Here is a 20,193-nt window from a genome sequence, read left to right as displayed (position 1 = left end):
GTGGTTCCCCATGCAAACTGATATTTCTAATGTGCTGGATTCTGATTTGATTCTTTTAAGGTGCGGTGGCGACGTTGATTTTGTTTTAATCAAAACTTATATGTGTAACTAATTTAAAAGTGAAAAATAATTTAAACAATTAATAATACCCTTTAAGCTTATATTAAAATGAGTGACAGTGCTGACCTCTTTTAGATTATAAGTATTAAATTATGATTTCACTGTGTTTGTGTTATTACTTATACTTATTATTATTCCTTTGCTAAAATACATTAATTAAAGTTATGAATGAATAACTTTTTGTTTATTTTATTATTTGCCACTGTCTCATTTCTATCTGTTTTGGACATACATAAATGGATTGTTTCTATTACTAGACTTTACTCGGCCGGGTAAGGCCGAGCACCGAGTACATATTACTCGGTTAAAATTCGGGCCGAGCACCGAACTACTCGGTACTCGGTGCAGCCCTAGTTATTATTTAGTTTTACTAGAAACTGCATCATTCATTTTATACTACACATCATGAGAATGTACAAATGTACAGCTGGTTCCAATAGAGTTGAATACGATTTAAAACATATTTTATTATTTCGGGCAGAATATTCTATGATACGAGTCCCTTATTTATCTACTCATGTCATGCTGAAAAATTTATTTGCCACTTTGTCAAAAGCAAAGTTGTTTTATTCAATGTCACAATAACAATAATATGTCAAAATACTTGACACATAAATATACACTGCCCAAATATTCGAAAAAATATGTAAAGAGTCGTATTCATTTTTTTTTGGAACCAGCTGTACCATGCTGTACCATGCAAAAAAAATCCGTATACCGGGTGCACCTCCAAAGTCCAAATAACCTTACTTATAACTTGTTTATTTTTTCAAATAAAAAAAAACGAGATTTGGTATGTTAATATGTGACATTAGGATTGACTGACGTATTCAATTGTTTTTGGTCGGTATATTTCTACTTTATTCGATAGAAAATGACACTCTGAATAAAATGAGATGTCATGTCGACATTTTCGCATATGGTTTATTTGATATTTTAACATGCGGTTCATAACGGCAATTTGACTCGAAATAACAAGTGTGTGGTACCGAATTATTCGTAAAAAATGAGTTTTCCAAATATGCTAATGAGCCGTCCTTGTTTCATTTGAAAAAAATGAGATATATGATTAAAAATACAAATTGGGCATCTGTTAACTGGCCAGGACAAGCCCCGAAAAACATTAGACGATCAAAACTATTTTTCCAAGGCTTCTTGATTAAAAGTCAGAAGTGTTTTTAACACATCCATGGCACTGGCAAGTGGGTTGTAGTCATTTCCAATGAAAGAGGAAGTGACCAACAATTGAATACGTGAATCAATCCTAATTTATGTCATATAGTAACCGAGATACTAATATATAGGCGTGAGCCACTTTCGAGACGCACCCGGTATAGACAAAAACTGCATTGTCTCTTTTGAAAAATCGAATACTTAAAGACTTTTTTAATGCTTTCCCTCGACATTTCCCGAGACTTTTCTATTATCTTGTTTTCTATACCATTTACTTACATGCTTAAAAAAATATTTCCAATTATCGCAAAAAACAATGACTTTGAGATCACTTTTCAATTTGACAAATACTTAACCGATATTTACAAAAAAAGTGGCAACATCTGAACTGAGGTGAACGAACCTTTCAATTTTAATGTGTATATTATGTTATAACTTTTACATTAGTAAAAGTTCAGGCCAAAATAATAAAAAATGGTTTATTGCCAAATAATAAATTTAGGAATTTCTTTCTTTTATATAATTTCGAGACATCTAAACATTATGTCCAGATATACCAAAAATATTATCAGACAAAAAAACATATGAACCACTTTTAAATCTTATCATCATATTTACTGTAAACAAACGAAACAGCTGATATCCTCGGAATATACAGACTGGTCCACATATTTAGTATTTAGTAGACGTAAAATATTTTTAGCGTTAGTGTTTCGGCTTCATTTTGAAAAGTAGTAGAATCTCTGGTATTTTGTATTTTAAATGGAGCACCCCGTATATTATTACATTATTAGAAACTACTTTCATTTCTCATTTTTCTATTTTACTTCCCAATATCTATCTCTAATAGATTCCGAGAAAAAAAATGGCGCCGGGAGGCACGTATAGCCGCCCATACTAAAATATGTTAATAAAAAGTTGGTAGGCAGTTCTTTTAGTTTCAATTATCTCAAAAACTACGACTTTGACTGATTTTAATGTTATTACAAATTTTGTTTCAAATATTATTCCTAATCTTAAATTGAATCCCGCGTTTCGCTAGCTACTGTAATTTTGGAGTTACGATTTTTTAAAAAATTTAATCCCCTCCCATACACCTTACCAACCCCCAACCCCCACCAAAAACTAATGGCCAGATTCTCGGGTGCCACAATATTTTTGTGCCAAATTTGGTTAAAATCGGTTTAGCGGTTTTTGAGTTATCGTGTTACAGACAGACGGACAGATACCATGAAAATATTTTGTATTTAGGTCATTTATGACCCAAATAACTAATTTTGAGTGGAATTAAAAAAACTTTTTTTGCCGATCTTAATAGCCTACCATACCTGTTGGTATGGTCGGCTAAAAATATCTAATATTGACAAAATTATCTATGATTTTGAATAAAGGTAATCATGATTTCACCATACTGAAATTTAAATTTGAGTTTTGCATTACGTAATTATACAGGGTAAGTCAAAAATAAATGGAAATATTTTCAGGGTGGTAGATCTCGACAAAAGAAACATATTTTCTCTTTACCGTTTTTGAAATAAGTGGTACATAACATTTAAGTTATTTTACTAAAATTAAAAAAAAATTAAAAAAAAACATTTTTTTAAAATTTGGAAAAACACTGGATCTCTTCTTGGTTTTCTATCTTGTAAGTTTAACCTATAACCTATGTTGCCATATATCATATTATGATTTTTAACTAAAAATTAAAAAAAAATCCAAAATTGTTTTTTTCGCAAAAAAACTCATATAGACGTGGTTCTGGGTTCAAAATATACTTCCGATAGGTTGAGACGGAAAATGCGTTATAAAGTACAAATATATTGCACTTTTTTTTCCAGCGACAAAAATAATTATATTATTGAGAGATGTGCAGTTAAGAAAAAAGATCTAGCCTAGCTAATCTGTGAAAATGGGTGCCTAATATGTCTGGCAGGTGAAAAACTGGATAAAATTTTTGTCATTTCTACATGTTTTTACTTTTCATAATTTATGGTAAGAAAAGTATTGGTTTAGGGCGAAATCTGACTATGGCCAAAAACACTTTTCTCAAAGTTTTGACCCCAGGAATCCAACAAGATTTTACTCCGTCCGTCCATCATCAAAAAACTTCATTCGCCAATATCTTTGTACGAGCAGAGATATAAAAAACTTGTATTAATAAATGTCAGATATTTGGAAGTTTAATTCTCTACAAAATCGATCTCTTGACTATATTTTGTATATCCCTTAGTTTTTGAGTTGATACCAATAAAAAAATCTGGTCAATGTGACTTTTCCTAAACTTATCATATGAATGTGTTTGAACCTAGAGCAATTTTTGAAATTAAGAATAATATTTCTCGCTCGGTTTCTCGATTTTGCTATATTGAAAATCACGAAATCAGCTAAACGTGCATTTTCTATGAAATTATAATATTATTTATCATGTAACAAATTTTCAAATCCGAGATAATAAGTACAAAAATTTTGTAAAACAGGGGACCACACAATAGATCTGTAAGGTCGCGGTGATTAACTCCCCTCCTAAACATTCTACATTCTACCTGTGAATTAAAATGACAGACTGTAACTGTCATCACTGTCGTGACTGCCATTCATTTCGTCAGAGAAAGAAGGCAATATTTTGCATGATTTCAGCTACCGGTACTTCACCAATTTTGATGATTCTTTTTTTAAATGAAAGGTAGGTATATACCGTATGATCGAAAAAAAACGGCGTCAGCGATGGCTATGGACAACGATGGCTTACTTTTGATATACAAGGTTTGTCATAAAATCATATACAGGGGATGAAAAAATAAAAAGGGACATTTAAATTTTTCGTTTTTTTACATAATTCGAATTACATAATAACGTAAAAAGACTCGACGTGTAACGCGAACGAAGTCGCGGGAAAAACTAGTAATTACCTACATACAATATAAACTGATCTATGTACTATTTCATACATTATTATCGAAAGTATTTTTTGTTCAGAGTTAGAAAAATACGTTGATAAGCACTATTAAGTCTGTCCAACGACTCAGGGAAGATTTCGACCGAGATTTTGATAGATGACATCCAAAAACTGACAGAAAATACAATTTGCCTGTGAATTAAATGACAGATAAAACTGTCACTGTCGGGAATCCTCTCGTTGGCGAGACTATATTCATATAGTAGGTATTTAAAAGAATATGATATTCAGATTCAGTTCATTAGTTGAATTATTAATTTTATCGAGAATTTTATAGAATAGGTGAATAGATTCCAATAAGAAGTGTGTGACTATAATCATCATAAATTTAACATTAAAAATTTAATTCATTAAAAAATGTCCTTAATAATCTGATTTTTTTCTTTTGTAATTTTATGATATAAGTAGGTCTCATTTTAGAATTTATTACTAATAAATTCAATTCATTATTTAATGGCAATTTTATAGAGACAATCCGAAATTTTTTGCTTAAATTTTGAGAACCGCTGGTAATTACTTTTCTAAGTTTTCTTTCTTGTAAATTTAATCTACTAGATATACCTAATGTTGCCATATTATAAAGAAGTTATGTTTTTCAACTAAAAAATAAAAAAAAATACCAAAATTTTTTTCAAAAAATCTCAAATTTAAAAAAAATCGCAAGAAAAAACTTCAGTCGTATTTTTGGGGTCGAAATATACTCCCCTAAAAATATTTGAACTTATTTAAAACTCACCCTGTATATTATATAAAATTTAGTTGGAATATCATATAACTACAACTACATATTTACTTTATTTTAATTATATCTACCTATTTAGGGTAGATTATGATTATACAATATTATGATGTGTTTGTGTGTCATCTCTCTTAAAAAAATAAATTTAATAAAATTAAACAAAAAAAGTATTCCTAATAAACAAATGCAACTAGTTATCCAAAATTTTAATTTTTATAATTTAATTTTTTTTGAGCTTTGAAAAATACTTATATATAATTTGGTGTTAAGTATAAATAGGTAGCTGGTAGGTACGTATTATTAAAAAAATATTCATGTAAATAATATCCTAAAATATATAGGTTATGATATACTTAATATCATTAAAAATATAAACATTTACATTTTGATTTCCTCGAAGTCCCTCGGCCTTGTCTCATAATTTTTGGCACTCACTGTTTTTCACATTTTAATACCGTTTTAATTTAAAAATCGTGAAAATATCCTAAAGATTAAACTTTTAAAAATAAGCAGTAGCAGTTTAACGCTTTGAAAACTCAACTACATGTATGACACGATTTGCACGACGTTCCACTAATAACAAACGAAAATCGAATTTTTACTGGAAATTTTTAATTTTATGCACGTCCTAAAGAACACATGAAGAAAACACTATACTAATCAAACCTTAGCGCATGTTTACGTGATATTCCGCCATTGTCAATTCATGCTTTTTAGATCTTTTGCGACTACAGATATCTGTTTTGCCGGTTATATTCTAAAATGTGACCAAAATATCAGGTAAAATTATTGCAATAAACCTTTATTCCCCGAGGTTTTTCTTGGATTTTTGAGGGTCAGAAATATAGTTTATTATACGTCATAAAGTAATGTCGTATATAAAACTCGAAGAGAAAGCGAAAGGAAAGTAAGGTTATGACAATCGTTGTTTATGAGTTGTTTGTTTGGCTACGTAAAATTGTTTTCAGAGTTTTGGAGAGACTAGATATTTGATGTTAAATTGAAGCATGTATTTAGAAATTGAGGAGCATAATTTTGCTTTAATATGAGGTAATTTACTGGAAGCCCACCTTGGTCGGCTTGGCCGCTGGCCTTTTCGAGTAGGGGAGCAATGGCAGTAGCGTCAATCAACTACTTTTCTTCTTAGATCTTCGACAAAAATGCTGTTGCGAAAAGCGGTGAGCGAGTGCTGCCATTTTCACTGCGTCGGTGTTGCCGAGGTGTGAACATCCGACAGCGCCGTGTTTGAGCGACACATTTCACCGGTTTCAAATTCAAACACCAAAACACAACACACTCACAACTCGCGAACTGTATGAAAAGGCATAGATATATCCAGACTAGCGTAAATAGACGACGAACTGTACGCGAACTAGGCCACTAAAGTTGGTGGCTGTCGATTTTTTTCGCACTCCCGACTTTTATTTTTTTTTCATAAAGTATTCCATCGCGAACTCGGCGGCGGCGGTAGTTGACAGTGTCACCCCTGAAAATCAATAAAGTTAACCAACCCCTTAGCCTTTCCCCACCCTCTGCTCATTCAACAACATCCCGACTATCATTACACACCGTTCGGCGTCAACGAGGCACGATTTTTCAACACTTTGCCGCTAAGCGAGCTTCGACCATTGCCGGTTTTCGGCTTGGGCTTCGGCTTCGCTTGACTCACGCTCGAACGTCACTGTCTCAAAGCTCAAAGCCAACTTTGCCACGTCTGTCTCTCTCGAAAGTAAGTAGAGCGGCGGCAACGGCGACAGCGACCATCAAAAACCAACGGTCTCCTATCCGATGCCGCCTTAACTTTTATCAGATTCGCGGACGCGGTTTAGCATGGCGCTTTGATTGCGGTGCGGTGATATTCATTGGTAGTCTCGCATTCAAGGCATAAAAACAATGGAAACATGAAAATATCAATAAAGTGAGTTAGATTTACACCGACCCTGCAATATTCCTTAATAAATAAAGATATTATTTTCTAACTACAATAAATGAATAATTAATTTTATATTATTTTCACTATATATTGTCCAAATTACTATTAAATATTGACTTCTTAATAGCTCTTGGGAAATGGAGTATTCAGCTTGGGCATAATTTTGTTTTTGTAAAACAATTTTACCGTATTCTGACTGTATGTGGGATGCACGATGCGCTGTTTTTTTTTGGATTTAAAATTGGAAATAATTTCGATCAGGTGTAATTATATTGTTGGTTGCCTAATTAGAACATGTATGTCAAAACTTAACAGTATGGACAGAATTAAATATAATTTTAACAAAAAGTATCATTTTGTGTACTTAATATGTGTAGAAATTCATACCTGATACCTCATATTATGGTTATTATAGATAAGTTTTGTAATCATTTGTATTGCAACTTCAATGAAGAAAAAAACGGAAATTTTGTAATGATCGGTGTTAAATATTTTGACATTATGATGAAATTAAAATCAAAATATTTTTCTCAAAAACTATTTATAAGGACAAAAAAAACATTTTTCTAACAGACCTAGTCATTTAATATAAAAATCATGCAATTATTTCAGTAAAAAATAGAATGTACGGACATTTTCAATATATCTACACTATTTTATAAAAAATCTGTAGTCATGCAAACTTAGAATTTATAATTTTCAAGATTTTTAATATTAGCATAAATTATAAATATAAAATTATATGGGGAACCATTGGGGAACGTAATCAATTTTAATTTTCCAGCCAACTGAACGTCGTTTTTTTTCGATCATACGGTACCTAGGCATTTTTAAGTTTTTAATTCTTATAGGCCGGCAGTTCCTGCGCATTCGCCAATTTGGTTCATAATTTCAATTTGCAGAAAAGAAATAAACTTTCAAGAGATATTTTATTATAATATTAATAGTCGATCAACTAAAGAAAAATCGAAAACATTTCTAAAAAAAGGCTCAGGGTAAAATGCTATTAGGTAATAATCAAAGAGAAGGTTAATAACTAGAATTATTAACGTTTTCTCTGGTAATAAACATCTATTTACTTCTGTCCATTAAATTTTAAGCCAAGTTTCATATTGTATTTAAATAATCTAATTATTGAGGAAACATCTAAATTTAATAATTTATTAAAATAAATTAAGTACAATAAATAAGAGCCATTCACGTCAACAATTAATATAAATAAAACAAACAATATACAAATAAATACTGTCTTGATAAAACAGTTTAAATTTTACAATAAAATAGGTAACTAGTTTCATTCAATATAATTGTAAATAAAATAAAATATACTAGACAACCTCTGTTGACGACTTTTTTCCTTTAGGGCCCCAGTAATCCTCACTTTTCATTTCAGCTAATCTAGACATTGTTCTATCAAATGCAAAAATTTCTTCCTCCCCAGTGAATATATTGGCAGTTAAATCAGATTCTCCAATTTTTAAATCATCCATTAACATCCTATGTTCATCGCTGATTCCCTCAAAAGATTGTTTAACAACACAAAAAAGTTCTTTAAGAGGCACATCTGATGAAATAATTACTTTAGTCTTTTGGTCATAAAGAGCATCAATAAGAATAATGAATCTTCTTGCTGCTGATTTCATTTTGATCACATCAATCTGTGGAACATCTCTCACTATAATTGTGTGAAAAAATTGAGTTAAATGAAGATAATCATTAGCACCTAAAGGTCGTTCACACAATTCCTCAAATGAGCTTTCTAGGATTCCTCCACATACTTTTCTGAACGTAATATTACGTCCTAGAATTGTAAATGTTTTACTTCTAATTATATCATTTTCTTTGGAACATAGAAATTTTAAAATAGGTTCTATAGGGTCTAATTTGTACTCTGATTTGACAAAATAGTTTGTTTTTCCTCCAGATATTCTTTGTCGATAATCTATACCTGAGTCTAGATTTCCTATTTCACAATGATTTTTTAAAATATCTATGAAAGGCAAGAAGTTTGATCTTTGTAAACCATTCTTATACAAATCTTCTGGCGGTCTGTTACTAGTTGCAACCATAACAATGCCACGATTGAAAAGCTCTGTAAATAACCTTTTCAAAATCATTGCATCTGCGATATCTGTGACTTGAAATTCATCAAAGCATATAAGCCATGACTGTTTTATGATGGAATCTGCTATTGGTGGAATAGGGTCAAATGGCTTAGCTTTCCTATCAGAAAAATCTTGAACCACCTCCTGCTTTAAATTGTGCATTTTTTTATGTACGTCTATCATGAATTCATTAAAATGAACACGCTGTTTTTCTTCAATATCACAGCACTTAAAAAATAAATCCATAAGCATAGTTTTACCTCCACCAACTGCTCCATAAATATAAAGGCCCTTAGGAATATCTTTCTTGTTACTAGAAATAAATCTACTTAAAAAACCTGCTTGATAAGGTCGATAATGCTGAATGTCTTCATAAACTCGTTGCAACTTTTCAGCAATTTTTAACTGAACATGGTCTAGTTGTAATTGCTTATCACTTATTTTCTTCTTAAGTACAGTAACTGGTCCTTCTTGTAATACTATATGACTTGTTTTTAATGAATAATTTAATTTAAATATAACATTTACATTATGTCTAAATTGTAAAATTTGAATAACTGCTCGTCCCATTTTACTTACTCAGGGTAGTACAAATATAAATATATCCTATATAATAGTATAGCAATTGGATTTTTCCATTTTAATCGTTATTTTTTCTTACGTAATTTTTTAGCTCATTTTTCTATGGAAAATAATCATCAATTTGCGGGGTTTCGTTCATAAAATGTTTCGTTACTCATCATAAAACGAATATAACCAAGAAATTTAATTAATTACCATTACCAGGATACTACCAGAACCTTTACCAGAACATTAATTAATTACGGTTGAGTACATTGAGCAATTTGAAAATTTTTTCAAAATAAAATTTTTCAAAATTCCAATATTTTTATAACATATTGGATCATATATAAATGATCACGATGATTATGATTATGGCACTAGAGTTTTAATCTGTGGAATATTCAAAATCATATAATTTTCTTTTAGGGATGTAACAAAAACATCGCAATTTTGAAATATCGATATTGGGTTCTGTAGGCGGACACATGCGGTTACCTCTGGAAAATCTGGCCAGGGATCTATGGAGTGTAGAGTCTTGGCAGCTGTAGCCTGTAGCCTTTAAATAAAAAGAAGAAGGATCCAGAGTTAACCCCAGACTTTAATCTAGATCTAGGTTAATTTTTTTCAGTTTTCCAAAATATTTTTATTTTTTACTATCAAATAAAAATTAATCTCTAGTGTACTAAGTAGTGGATAATTTTATGATCTTTTAAAATGACTTCTTTCAATGGACTTGGTGATTGGGAAACTAACGAGATAGGAGATGAATTATGTACTTTTTTAAAAAAGGTAATAACAATCGTAGTGAATAGAGTCTTACCAAGATACACGGATTGGTCAATAAATGTGTATCTCAAAAGTTGTTCAAAAATTTTAAAATTTTTCACAACTATTCTTTTTTTTTATTGTCAACTTCTGTCATCTATCATTTAATCATTTCATTAAAATTCATGTTCTTGCAACAAGAAATTATTAAAAATGTCTCTGAATAAGGCAGCTCATTTGTATAAACAGTTATCTGTTTATAAGCGCAAGAAATTGTTTTTCAATAACTTTAATTACTATAAATATATTTCTAAAATCTTTTGGTACAACTGCAGTTCTAAAGTAACATCTTCAGTGTTAACTAATATCGATAGACCATTTCAAGATAAAAAGATTGATTTAACTAGCGAAAATAGTGGACCAGATGAAAAGGACAGTTCTATAAAACACATGAAATATTCTCTTTTGTTTCTGGGAATATCGTCAGCCATTTTTGGATCATATGTTATATTTTATTTTGGCGCTCCAGAAGTAGATGAAAAGGGTGAAGTAATTCCAGATGATTATACTCCTATGCCGTTGTGGAAACAGTATATTTTGAGGGGAATAAAACAACTAGAAAAATTTGCAGTTCTAATTCAAGAACCTTCAAGGGAAAAACTGTTGCCAGATCCACTGGCTTATCCTTACTACCAGCCTACCTATACTTTAATTCTGGAATTTACAGATGTTCTAGCTCATCCCGAATGGCAGTATCAAACCGGCTGGAGATTTAAAAAACGTCCCGGTGTAGATTATCTCTTAGAAAATTTGGTGGGCCTGTACGAAATTGTAGTGTTTACTGCCGAACCTGGTATGACAATTTTTCCTGTAATTGAAGCCCTTGATCAGAAAAGTCTAATATCTTATAAACTCGTTCGAGATTCAACTCATTTTGTTGATGGTCATCACGTAAAAAATTTGGATAGATTAAACAGAGATCTTAGTAAAGTCATTGTGGTCGATTGGAATACTCAGTCTGTTAAATTCCATCCAGATAACCATTTCGTTATCGACAGATGGAATGGAAATGATGAAGATAAAATATTAATTGAATTAACTGATTTTTTGAAAACGATTGCCGAGACAAATATTACTGATGTTCGAGAAGTTGTCCAGTTTTATAAACAATTTGATAAACCGCTTGATACTTTTAAACAAAAGCAAATAGAGTATTATGAATCACAGCAAAAATCGGAAAAGCCTCGAGTTCAACCAAAGGAATCATTTTTAAAGTTGTGGAATCTATTATTATAATCTTAAAATTTATGTATAAATGTATAAAAAGCGATGTATTAATAAATACATTATGTTTTACTTTTTTTAATGAATGTTTTTTAATTTGAGAATACTGTTACAAAAATTTCTTGCTCTAGGAAATGTGGGCTGGAACTCTGTAACGAAATAGCGGTCGGTAGCGATGAAGAATACTGACCTTGGCCGTACAAACTAAACGGCAAGAGACGCACCGTTTAGAGTTCCACCCGTGGCTGCGTTTTTTAGCGCGCGTTCTCTATTTTTAGTTCTTTAAGACTAACTACTAATGATCAATCTTCAGATATCATTCGTGTGTTAAATCAGTTAAAAGCATAAATAAAAATTCCGTTCAATATTTAGGGATGATAATTCTTTGCCTAATGTCCGCAAGAAAGTCTATCTAATAATAAAATCTAAGTCTGTCTAATATTAAAAAAAAGTGTTTTTTTTATTATTAGGGCTAGGTGTAGAGTAAATTAGATAACGCAAGCTTTTTATTTTGACTTTTAGACGGTTTACCTATCTGCTAATAAATTTGATATTTCAAGTTGAAAACTACCCTCGTTTAGTAGAACTTTGAAAAATGAATATTTTGTCACTTCGATAATTTCAATTTTTTTGTGAATTTTTCGAAGATTTTGACCAGTCCCTGTATATTAACTTTCACGCATCCATACATCCATGCAAAAATATTTAATATTACCCTTGTTTAATCAAGGATATTACTTAATCTGGCACATTAATAACTATTAATATCCACTTTCCAAATTTAAACTAAAACTATTTGTTAAGCCCAATATTCTTAAGGTGCGTTCACACCGGCTGCACCAAGACATTTTTTCACATGTACTTTTGAAGTATATTTTCTTTAGCGCGCACAAAAGTATATGTTAAAAAAATGATTTGCGCAGCCGGCGTGAACACCTTTACAACCTTTAAATTAAAAAGAAAGAAGATTTAAAATCTTTAATTTAAAAATCACCTCTCTTTGAGAAAAATGGATGCCTGGTTTAAAAATGCCAATATTCTTGGACGTACGCTCGTTTTGATGCAAAATTTATTTACTTTTAGTAAATGCACCTCAAACAGACGTATCACTTCATTATACATTTAGTTGAATAATAATATCTATTAATAATCTATTTTGTTTTTTGTAAAACGTTTAAATAAATAAAATTTGCATCACAATTGTATTTGCATCGTATTGAGTTTTGAAGCAAAATAAATAGTTGTAGCCAAACTATTTGCGAAAATATTTGTTAATGTGCCAGATTACGTAAAATGAAATAGTTTTCATAGATAAGTTAAAGTTAATATACAAGGACTGGTCAAAATATTAGAAAAATAAAAATTATCGTAAAATGACGAATTTCGGAAAGTGGATATGAAGTGTGAAACTTCAGTACTAGATGAGTGGCGTGCATATAATGTAGGCAAAAGACTACCCCAGACAATATCATAAAATATTTTTTCAATATCATTACATTATAACTCATTGCTAATTCAATATAAATATTTGCCTTAAGCATTTTTCATATATATATATATATATATATATATATATATATATATATATATATATATATAAACGGGATTTGGTTTAAGTATTTAATACTCATTTCCAACTACAGCCTATTGCTGTTTCCGTTACCTTCCCGTTACCCTACGCCACACATCTCGATTTAGAGCGTCATCAGCTTCTAGGTTACGAGCTTCCATTGCTTCCGTAACCGTTCCGTTCCAGGATTTTCTAGGTCTACCTCTCTTTTTTCTGCCCTGGGGAGCCCATTGAAAAACTCTTTTTGGCCACCTGTTCTCTGGCATACGCAGAACATGTCCAAACCATTTTAAGCTGGATTTTTCGATTCGATCCAGTACTGTCTCCTCCGATGCATTCATGATACGCCTGACCTCGATGTTTGTCTTTTTTTCCATCCTAGATATACCTGCACTTCTTATAAGGTAGTCTATTTCAACAACTTGGATTTTGCGCTTCGCGTCTGCATTCCGAGTCCATAGCTCTGAACCATAGCAAAGAACTGACTCCACCAATGTTCTTCCAAGTCTCTTTTTAGTTGTTGCAGATAAGTTTCGGTCCCACCAGAGGCTGTTAAGACATCCAATAACTTGTTTGCTCTTCTGAATTCGGGTTTGTATTTCTTCTTTGCCCAAACCCTCGTTGTTGATAGTGGCACCCAGGTATTTAAATTTGTCTACTTGTTGAATTTGGACGTTATCATTAATGAAGACTTCAAAACGAGCGTTGGAATTGACAGCTAAGTATTCGGTCTTCTTTAGACTAACCTGAAGTCCCCATTTATTGTATTCTTGATAAAGCCTCTTAGTCATGAACTCTAGATCGTATGAGTCCTGCGCAATCACGACCTGATCGTCTGCAAAGCTCAGGGTAAATAGTGTGTTGTCCCCAATGGGTATTCCCATACCTTGACATTTCGTCTTCCATTCCCTAAGTGCTACTACGACGTAAGCGTTGAAGATCAGAGGAGATAAGCTGCATCCTTGTCGCAACCCTTTTGTGGTGTTAATTGGATTAGATAGCCTGTGTCCTATCTTAACGTACGATTCATTTTCTTTATATAGCTCTTTTATTATATTAAGCAAAGGTCTATCTACTTCTAAGATATTCAAGACTTCCCATATCTTGCTGCGGGGAATAGAGTCGTACGCTTTCTCCAAATCAATAAATAAATAAATTGCATTTTTCATCTTATTTTTATTCTAGAAATGGCCCAAAATATATTAAAATAATTTTTGACTACTGCGTTATTGCGGGATTTTTACCATATCATTTACGGGAGTGCGGTTTGATGTAAAAAATAAAAATTTATCTGACAATATGGAATCACTTGTATGCAATATTAATAACATCATTGAAAATAATATTCCATTAAAAAGAGTCAAGAAAATCCGCAAAAGCCGTGGATAAATGAGTATTTATTTAGGCAAATAAACAAAAAACGTCAACTTTGGAACAAATATAAAGTACTAAAAAGCAATGATGCTTATCAAGTTTATCGCAGACATAACAACCAACTTAAATTGTCTCTAGACCAAGTAAAAATTGAGTATGAAGCAGGGCTGCTAGAAAGGGCCAACAAACATTTTTATTCATATATTCGTCGGTCCGTAAACTCAAATGTCACCTCAATCACCCTAAAGGATCAAAACAATGATATAATCACCGATTTAACTAAAACATCAGAGACCCTGGCAAATCAATTTGAAAAAGTTTTTACTTTGGAAGTTATGAACAACTTTCCCAGTTTGCCATATAGTACAAGATCAGATCGTGACATAACTTCTATAAATTTTACACCAGAAACACTTAAGGAAATTTTGGAAAACTTAAAAAAAGAATCCAGTCCAGGGCCAGATAACATTCCAGCAATTTTCTTGGCAAATTGTGCAGAAGCCCTTAGTCAACCACTATCTGTTGCCATGAACAGACTATTGAGTGATGGTACATTTCCGGAAATCTGGTCCGAAGCTATAGTGACTCCTCTATATAAAAAAGGAGATAAATTTAACCCGGCAAACTATAGACCTATTAGTTTGACGTGTAACTTATGCAAAGTCATGGAAAAAGCAATTATGTATGAGCTTACCCCTTTCCTAATAGAAAATAAAGTGATTCCAAGGTCCCAGAATGGTTTTCTCCCCAGGAGATCAACAGACACTAACTTGCTACATTGTCTAAATAATTGGACCATTAATATGGATAAGGGAGAACCAGTAGATGTTGTTTACGTGGACTATGAGAAAGCCTTTGACAAAGTTCCTATAGAAAGGTTGTTGTACATGCTAAATCATTTTGGAGTTCGAGGTGACTTGTTAAAGTGGATTTCATGCTTCCTCAGAAACCGCTCATATGTAGTAAGTTCAAATTGCGTCCTCTCATCAAAACATCCGGTCAATAGTGGCGTACCTCAGGGCTCAGTGCTGGGTCTACTGCTGTTTATCACCTATATTGCTGACTTGGATGATGTAGTGAATTCCAACATTAGTTTCTTTGCGGACGACACAAAACTTTTTTGCAACCCCAACCAGCAACACCAAATACTTCAAAATGACCTAAACACAATTACCAAATGGACAGAAACCTGGATGCTTAGCCTAAATGACACCAAATGCTCAGTTTTGCATATAGGCCGTAACAATCCCAAGATACAATATCAAATAAACAACGTACCTGTTCTAAAAACTCAACATCAAATGGATCTTGGAGTTATGGGGGGTCTCATCTGATCTGAAGTGGGAACCGCATATCTCCGGCATAGTAAAGAAGTGCAACACACTAATATACCTAATTCAAAAATCCTTCTCCAACAATACAGTTGATTTTATCTCGAAACTTTACAAAACTTATATCAGACCAAAACTTGAGTATGCTAACGCTGTGTGGAGTCCCTTCTACATCAAAGACATCGAGTTACTAGAACGTGTGCAGAGAAAAATCACCAAAATTCCAGCAGCTACTAAAAACCTCTCTTATCCTGATTGCCTAAAAGTTTTTAATTTGATAACTCTTAAAGAAAAAAGAGAAAGAGGAGACCTAATTCAGACCTATAAAATCATCACTGGGTATTATAGTCCAAATATCGACTTGCCTATTTTTCAAGTAAATTTTACTCGTGCACGAGAGCTAAGAGGGCACTCCAGGAAACTTAATAAGGACAAATGTTCTTTGCTGGTAAGAAGAAACTTCATCTCCAACAGAGTTGTGTATAACTGAAATCGACTCCAACAGGACACCGTATGGGCACCTACTGTGAATTCTTTTAAAAATAAATTGGACTCCTTACACTCAGATCTCGTTTTGTGCATTATGTGCAATAAACTTCAATAGTGACTATAGTGACTGTCAGTGCGACTATCAGACAAAAACTTAAAAAGCAATAGACTTTTCCGCCTTATATTGCTGAACTATAATAATAATAAAAATAATAATAATAATAGAAAAATTATTGCATCCTTAAATCTATACAGGGGTATCTACATCTTTCCGTTTTCGTATAATCAACCGATGGCGCACCTCGTATAATCAATGAGGTGCGCCACTCTGTATAAACAACATCTAACTAAAATAGCCTCCAAGTTGAAAACTAGAAAACCGTGCTTCACAAACTATCTAGACAAATTTGGGGAGCAAACGCTTTCACTTGTTTACTCGGTTGCAGAGTACTGCTGACCTGTGTGAGTCAATAGTGCTTGTGTGGTTTCGCTTCTATTAGCAAAAAGGAGCTACAGAATCTGTCACTATTATTTCAAAACTATTGTTTTTCTCTTATTGATCTTATTTTTTTTGTTTGAGTGTGTTGATTTCCAGTGCTTTTAAATCGGTTTATTTTTAGGATAACAGAAAACAAGGGATAAAATCTAGGAAAATCAAGAAAAAAAAAGTTAAAACCAAGCTAAAGAATCTACCCGTAAATAATGGGAATGTGGCAAATTTCTTAACAAGGAAAGCAAGTACATCAATATTAAGTAAAGTTAGTCCTGTTAATGAAAAGGTATCTCTAAAAACTAGAATTAAAGACATGAAAAATAATAAAAAAGCTAAAAAATTGAGAACTAAATTAAACATGGATACCAAAAACTCTAAAAATGCATATACATTATTAGATAATACTAGTGCAGAAGGTAATACTTTGAAAAGTTCTCTAGATAAAAGTAAATCGCAAAATAAAAAACAAAAGAGGAAATTAGATGATGTATCTGGTAGTAATAAAGTTATAACACCTAATATACATACAAAGAAAAAGAAAAAAATTGTACAACAAATAAATAATGACACACCAGCACTAAAAAAGGAACCTATTATTTCTGATAATTTAATAAAAAGAAAGAAACGAATTGAGGCACAGAATAATGAGACAAAAGTATTAGATAAAGAACCTATCAATCCTAGTATATTAAGAAAAAGAAAAAAACAACTTGAATCACTGAAAGCTTTGATAAAAGAAAATAAAAATACGCACAAATCTACCAAGCCAAAGCCAGTGTTAACTTTACGGCAAAAAATGATGAAAAAACTGAAAGCTGCAAGATTTCGATTTTTAAATGAACAAATGTATGTTAGTACAGGCCGGGAAGCGCAAAAAATATTTAATGCAGACAAGGACGCTTTTAAAGCTTATCATGATGGCTACAGGCAACAGGTGAATCAATGGCCATTGAATCCTTTAGATGTTATTATAAAATCTATTATCAAAATGTAAGCACACATGGATGTAACAAATACACAACTTTTTGTAGCATAATATTAACATGCTCAAAATCGAAATGCAAGTAATATAATAATTATTCATATAAACAGATCAACAAATAATGCTTATATATTAAAATACAGAAAATTTTGATTCCTCTCTACTTAACAATACATATACTAAGGGCTGGCAAAGGTTAGTCTTGGGTCGAGATTTCCGTATGGAGGAAGAGTACAATGCGTTTATAATGTACTGAACAAAGAGGGAACAGTAAACACGTTGCCAAGCGTATGAATTAAACCGAAAAACTGTGCACATTGCTAAGAGACGTGGAAGCGGATAAGCAGATTTGTCGCAGTCAACCGGTCGCCCTCTGTCAGTACTTAAAGTTCTAGGGAAAGGTGTGCATCGTGCGTTCAGCTTCACGATTTAATTACGTCTCGTGATACTTTATTTGTTTATTTATCAACGAGTCGTTGTAATTTTCCCTATAGCTTGAAAATTTTTAAGTGTAAGCTAGAAACACTTGCATTTTTGGTAAAAATAAGTGGAATTGAGTTGGTGTTCGACAGTGGTCGCGCTATTAGAACTCTGAATTCAAAAATCGATATCTTGAAATCTATTATAAATCATTGATTATAGTTTTTTCAAAAACTTGCTTAATATTTCTGCTGTATTGTCTTCGTAGATAGTATATGAAAATCTTTATCAATAAAAAAATTACACTATTGCTGAAACTTGCTATGCTCTAAAAGTAAATGGGATGGGTTGTTTACAATTTTCGAATGGAAAAAAACAACCTTATCGAATTTTTCTTATGTAAACATATTGTAAAAGATCCGATCTTCAATGAAAAAAAGTTTCAATATCTAAAGTGGTTCTTGAGTTATGGCGTGTTATGTGTTAAAAAGTTCAGTTTTTAAATTATCGCGATTATTGACGTTTTCCCGTTATAAAAAAAATGACACCTTAACGATATCTTTATAATTCCATTTCAGATGCTCAGAAACATGTCTAAGGATTTTATCTAGTTATCTTTTCGAAAAAAAATTATTTTAAAAATAAGCGGTTTGCGATCGTGATTTTACTTTACTTGATAGGGAAAGGCGTACCGACAACGTCGCAACAGCACACCGTCGCATTTCTCTCACTCCGACTTAATAAGATCCCTATGCGATTTACTTCCACATATGTAAACACCGACCCAAAAGTAACAGTTGCCAGCCCGGTATATGCGTTTTGTATGAAAACAAATATTTTAGATATGTTTAGATAGATGGACACTTTTTTATTATTATTTTTAAAATTTATCTCCTAGAGAATTAAATAGAATGCTACAAAAACATTGCGTCTCGTAAAAATCTTGTGATGTATTATGTATCTGAGTTAAATTTTTAGGCCTAAGACACATATTATTGCCGATTTTGGATGTGGTGAAGCAAGATTGGCCAAAGAAGTGAAACAAACGGTACATTCTTTCGACCTTGTAGCTGCAAATAGCACGGTAACAGCATGCGATATGGCCAAGGTACCATTAGAAGATGGCACAGTTGACGTAGCTGTTTTTTGCTTATCTTTAATGGGTACAAATTTACAAGATTATTTAAGAGAAGCTAATCGAGTCCTAAAACTAGGGTAAGTACCAAGGTTATTAAAAGATAAGGTTGTCTCGTAACTCGATCCGCCAGTATCGAAAACGTCATCTACTACGTCATAGGAACGATACCGCTCATAGATAAAGGGATAAAAATTTCCCACAGTCCGACAGTGCATTTCTGAATCGATATTCATTGTGTACTTTATTGTTTATAGTGTATGGCGTCAATAGTTTTCAGTTGTTTGATGTGTGTTTTCTTTATTGTATTGTCCATTTATCTTTCTTTGTCGGTTGCATTTTATTTTTTATTCCTTTTATCTATGATTTTATACGTTCTATAGCGTCAGAGGGATGCTATTCCGCTTCGCTCCTATTGGTCCAAAAGTTACGAGACAACCTTATCTTTTAATAACCTTGGGTAAGTACACTTTTTTTTAACCTTAAGATATCATTTTGTATTTATATGCTACAATTAATTTTAGTGGAATATTCAAAATAGCGGAAGTGGAAAGCCGATTTGAAGATATAAATCATTTTATAAAAAGCTGTGAACAATACGGTTTCAAGAAGCATTGGTTGGATCTTTCACACAATTTATTTTATTTTATAGATTTAAAAAAATCGAGTAACGTAAAAACTAAAAGTAGATTATCACAAATTACTCTGCAACCGTGCCTTTATAAACGCAGGTAAAAATAAATTAATTTAAAAACAAATG

The 20,193-nt window shown here is 32.0% G+C and overlaps 4 protein-coding genes across 4 annotated transcripts in view; 2 read left to right on the top strand and 2 right to left on the bottom strand.

The window, feature by feature from the left end:
- The window catches only part of LOC115887240 (LIM domain-binding protein 2-like), a 120,253-nt gene extending 114,556 nt beyond the window's left edge, over window positions 1-5,697 (bottom strand). The window contains 1 exon segment of the mRNA XM_030906611.1: window positions 5,371-5,697. Within this exon segment, the coding sequence (XP_030762471.1) occupies window positions 5,371-5,407 (37 nt within the window). The 5' untranslated portion in view covers window positions 5,408-5,697.
- A 2,365-nt stretch (window positions 5,698-8,062) lies between these two features.
- On the bottom strand, window positions 8,063-9,941 carry LOC115887242 (putative ATPase N2B). The gene is made up of 2 exons (XM_030906613.1): window positions 9,663-9,941; window positions 8,063-9,626 (listed from the first exon to the last, which is right to left on the bottom strand). The coding sequence occupies exon 2, from the start codon at window positions 9,594-9,596 to the stop codon at window positions 8,250-8,252; it is 1,347 nt and encodes a 448-aa protein (XP_030762473.1). The 5' UTR covers window positions 9,597-9,626; window positions 9,663-9,941; the 3' UTR covers window positions 8,063-8,249.
- Window positions 9,942-10,174: 233 nt separating this feature from the next.
- On the top strand, window positions 10,175-20,191 carry LOC115887241 (ribosomal RNA-processing protein 8). The gene is made up of 4 exons (XM_030906612.1): window positions 10,175-10,379; window positions 17,024-17,886; window positions 19,277-19,513; window positions 19,958-20,191. Exons 1-4 carry the CDS (start codon window positions 10,305-10,307, stop codon window positions 20,166-20,168), a joined length of 1,386 nt encoding a protein of 461 aa, XP_030762472.1. The 5' UTR covers window positions 10,175-10,304; the 3' UTR covers window positions 20,169-20,191.
- LOC115887244 (mitochondrial import inner membrane translocase subunit TIM50-C-like) lies at window positions 10,477-11,721 on the top strand. The gene has a single exon (XM_030906614.1). It carries the CDS (start codon window positions 10,569-10,571, stop codon window positions 11,649-11,651), a length of 1,083 nt encoding a protein of 360 aa, XP_030762474.1. The 5' UTR covers window positions 10,477-10,568; the 3' UTR covers window positions 11,652-11,721.
- Window positions 20,192-20,193: the final 2 nt, after the last annotated feature.

Source organism: Sitophilus oryzae, unplaced genomic scaffold, assembly GCF_002938485.1.
Source record: "Sitophilus oryzae breed Bouriz unplaced genomic scaffold, Soryzae_2.0 scaffold_557_pilon_pilon, whole genome shotgun sequence".
NCBI classification, from domain to species: domain Eukaryota; kingdom Metazoa; phylum Arthropoda; class Insecta; order Coleoptera; family Curculionidae; genus Sitophilus; species Sitophilus oryzae.
Note: the sequence above shows the minus strand (reverse complement) of the source record. Positions and strands in the feature narration are given on the sequence as shown.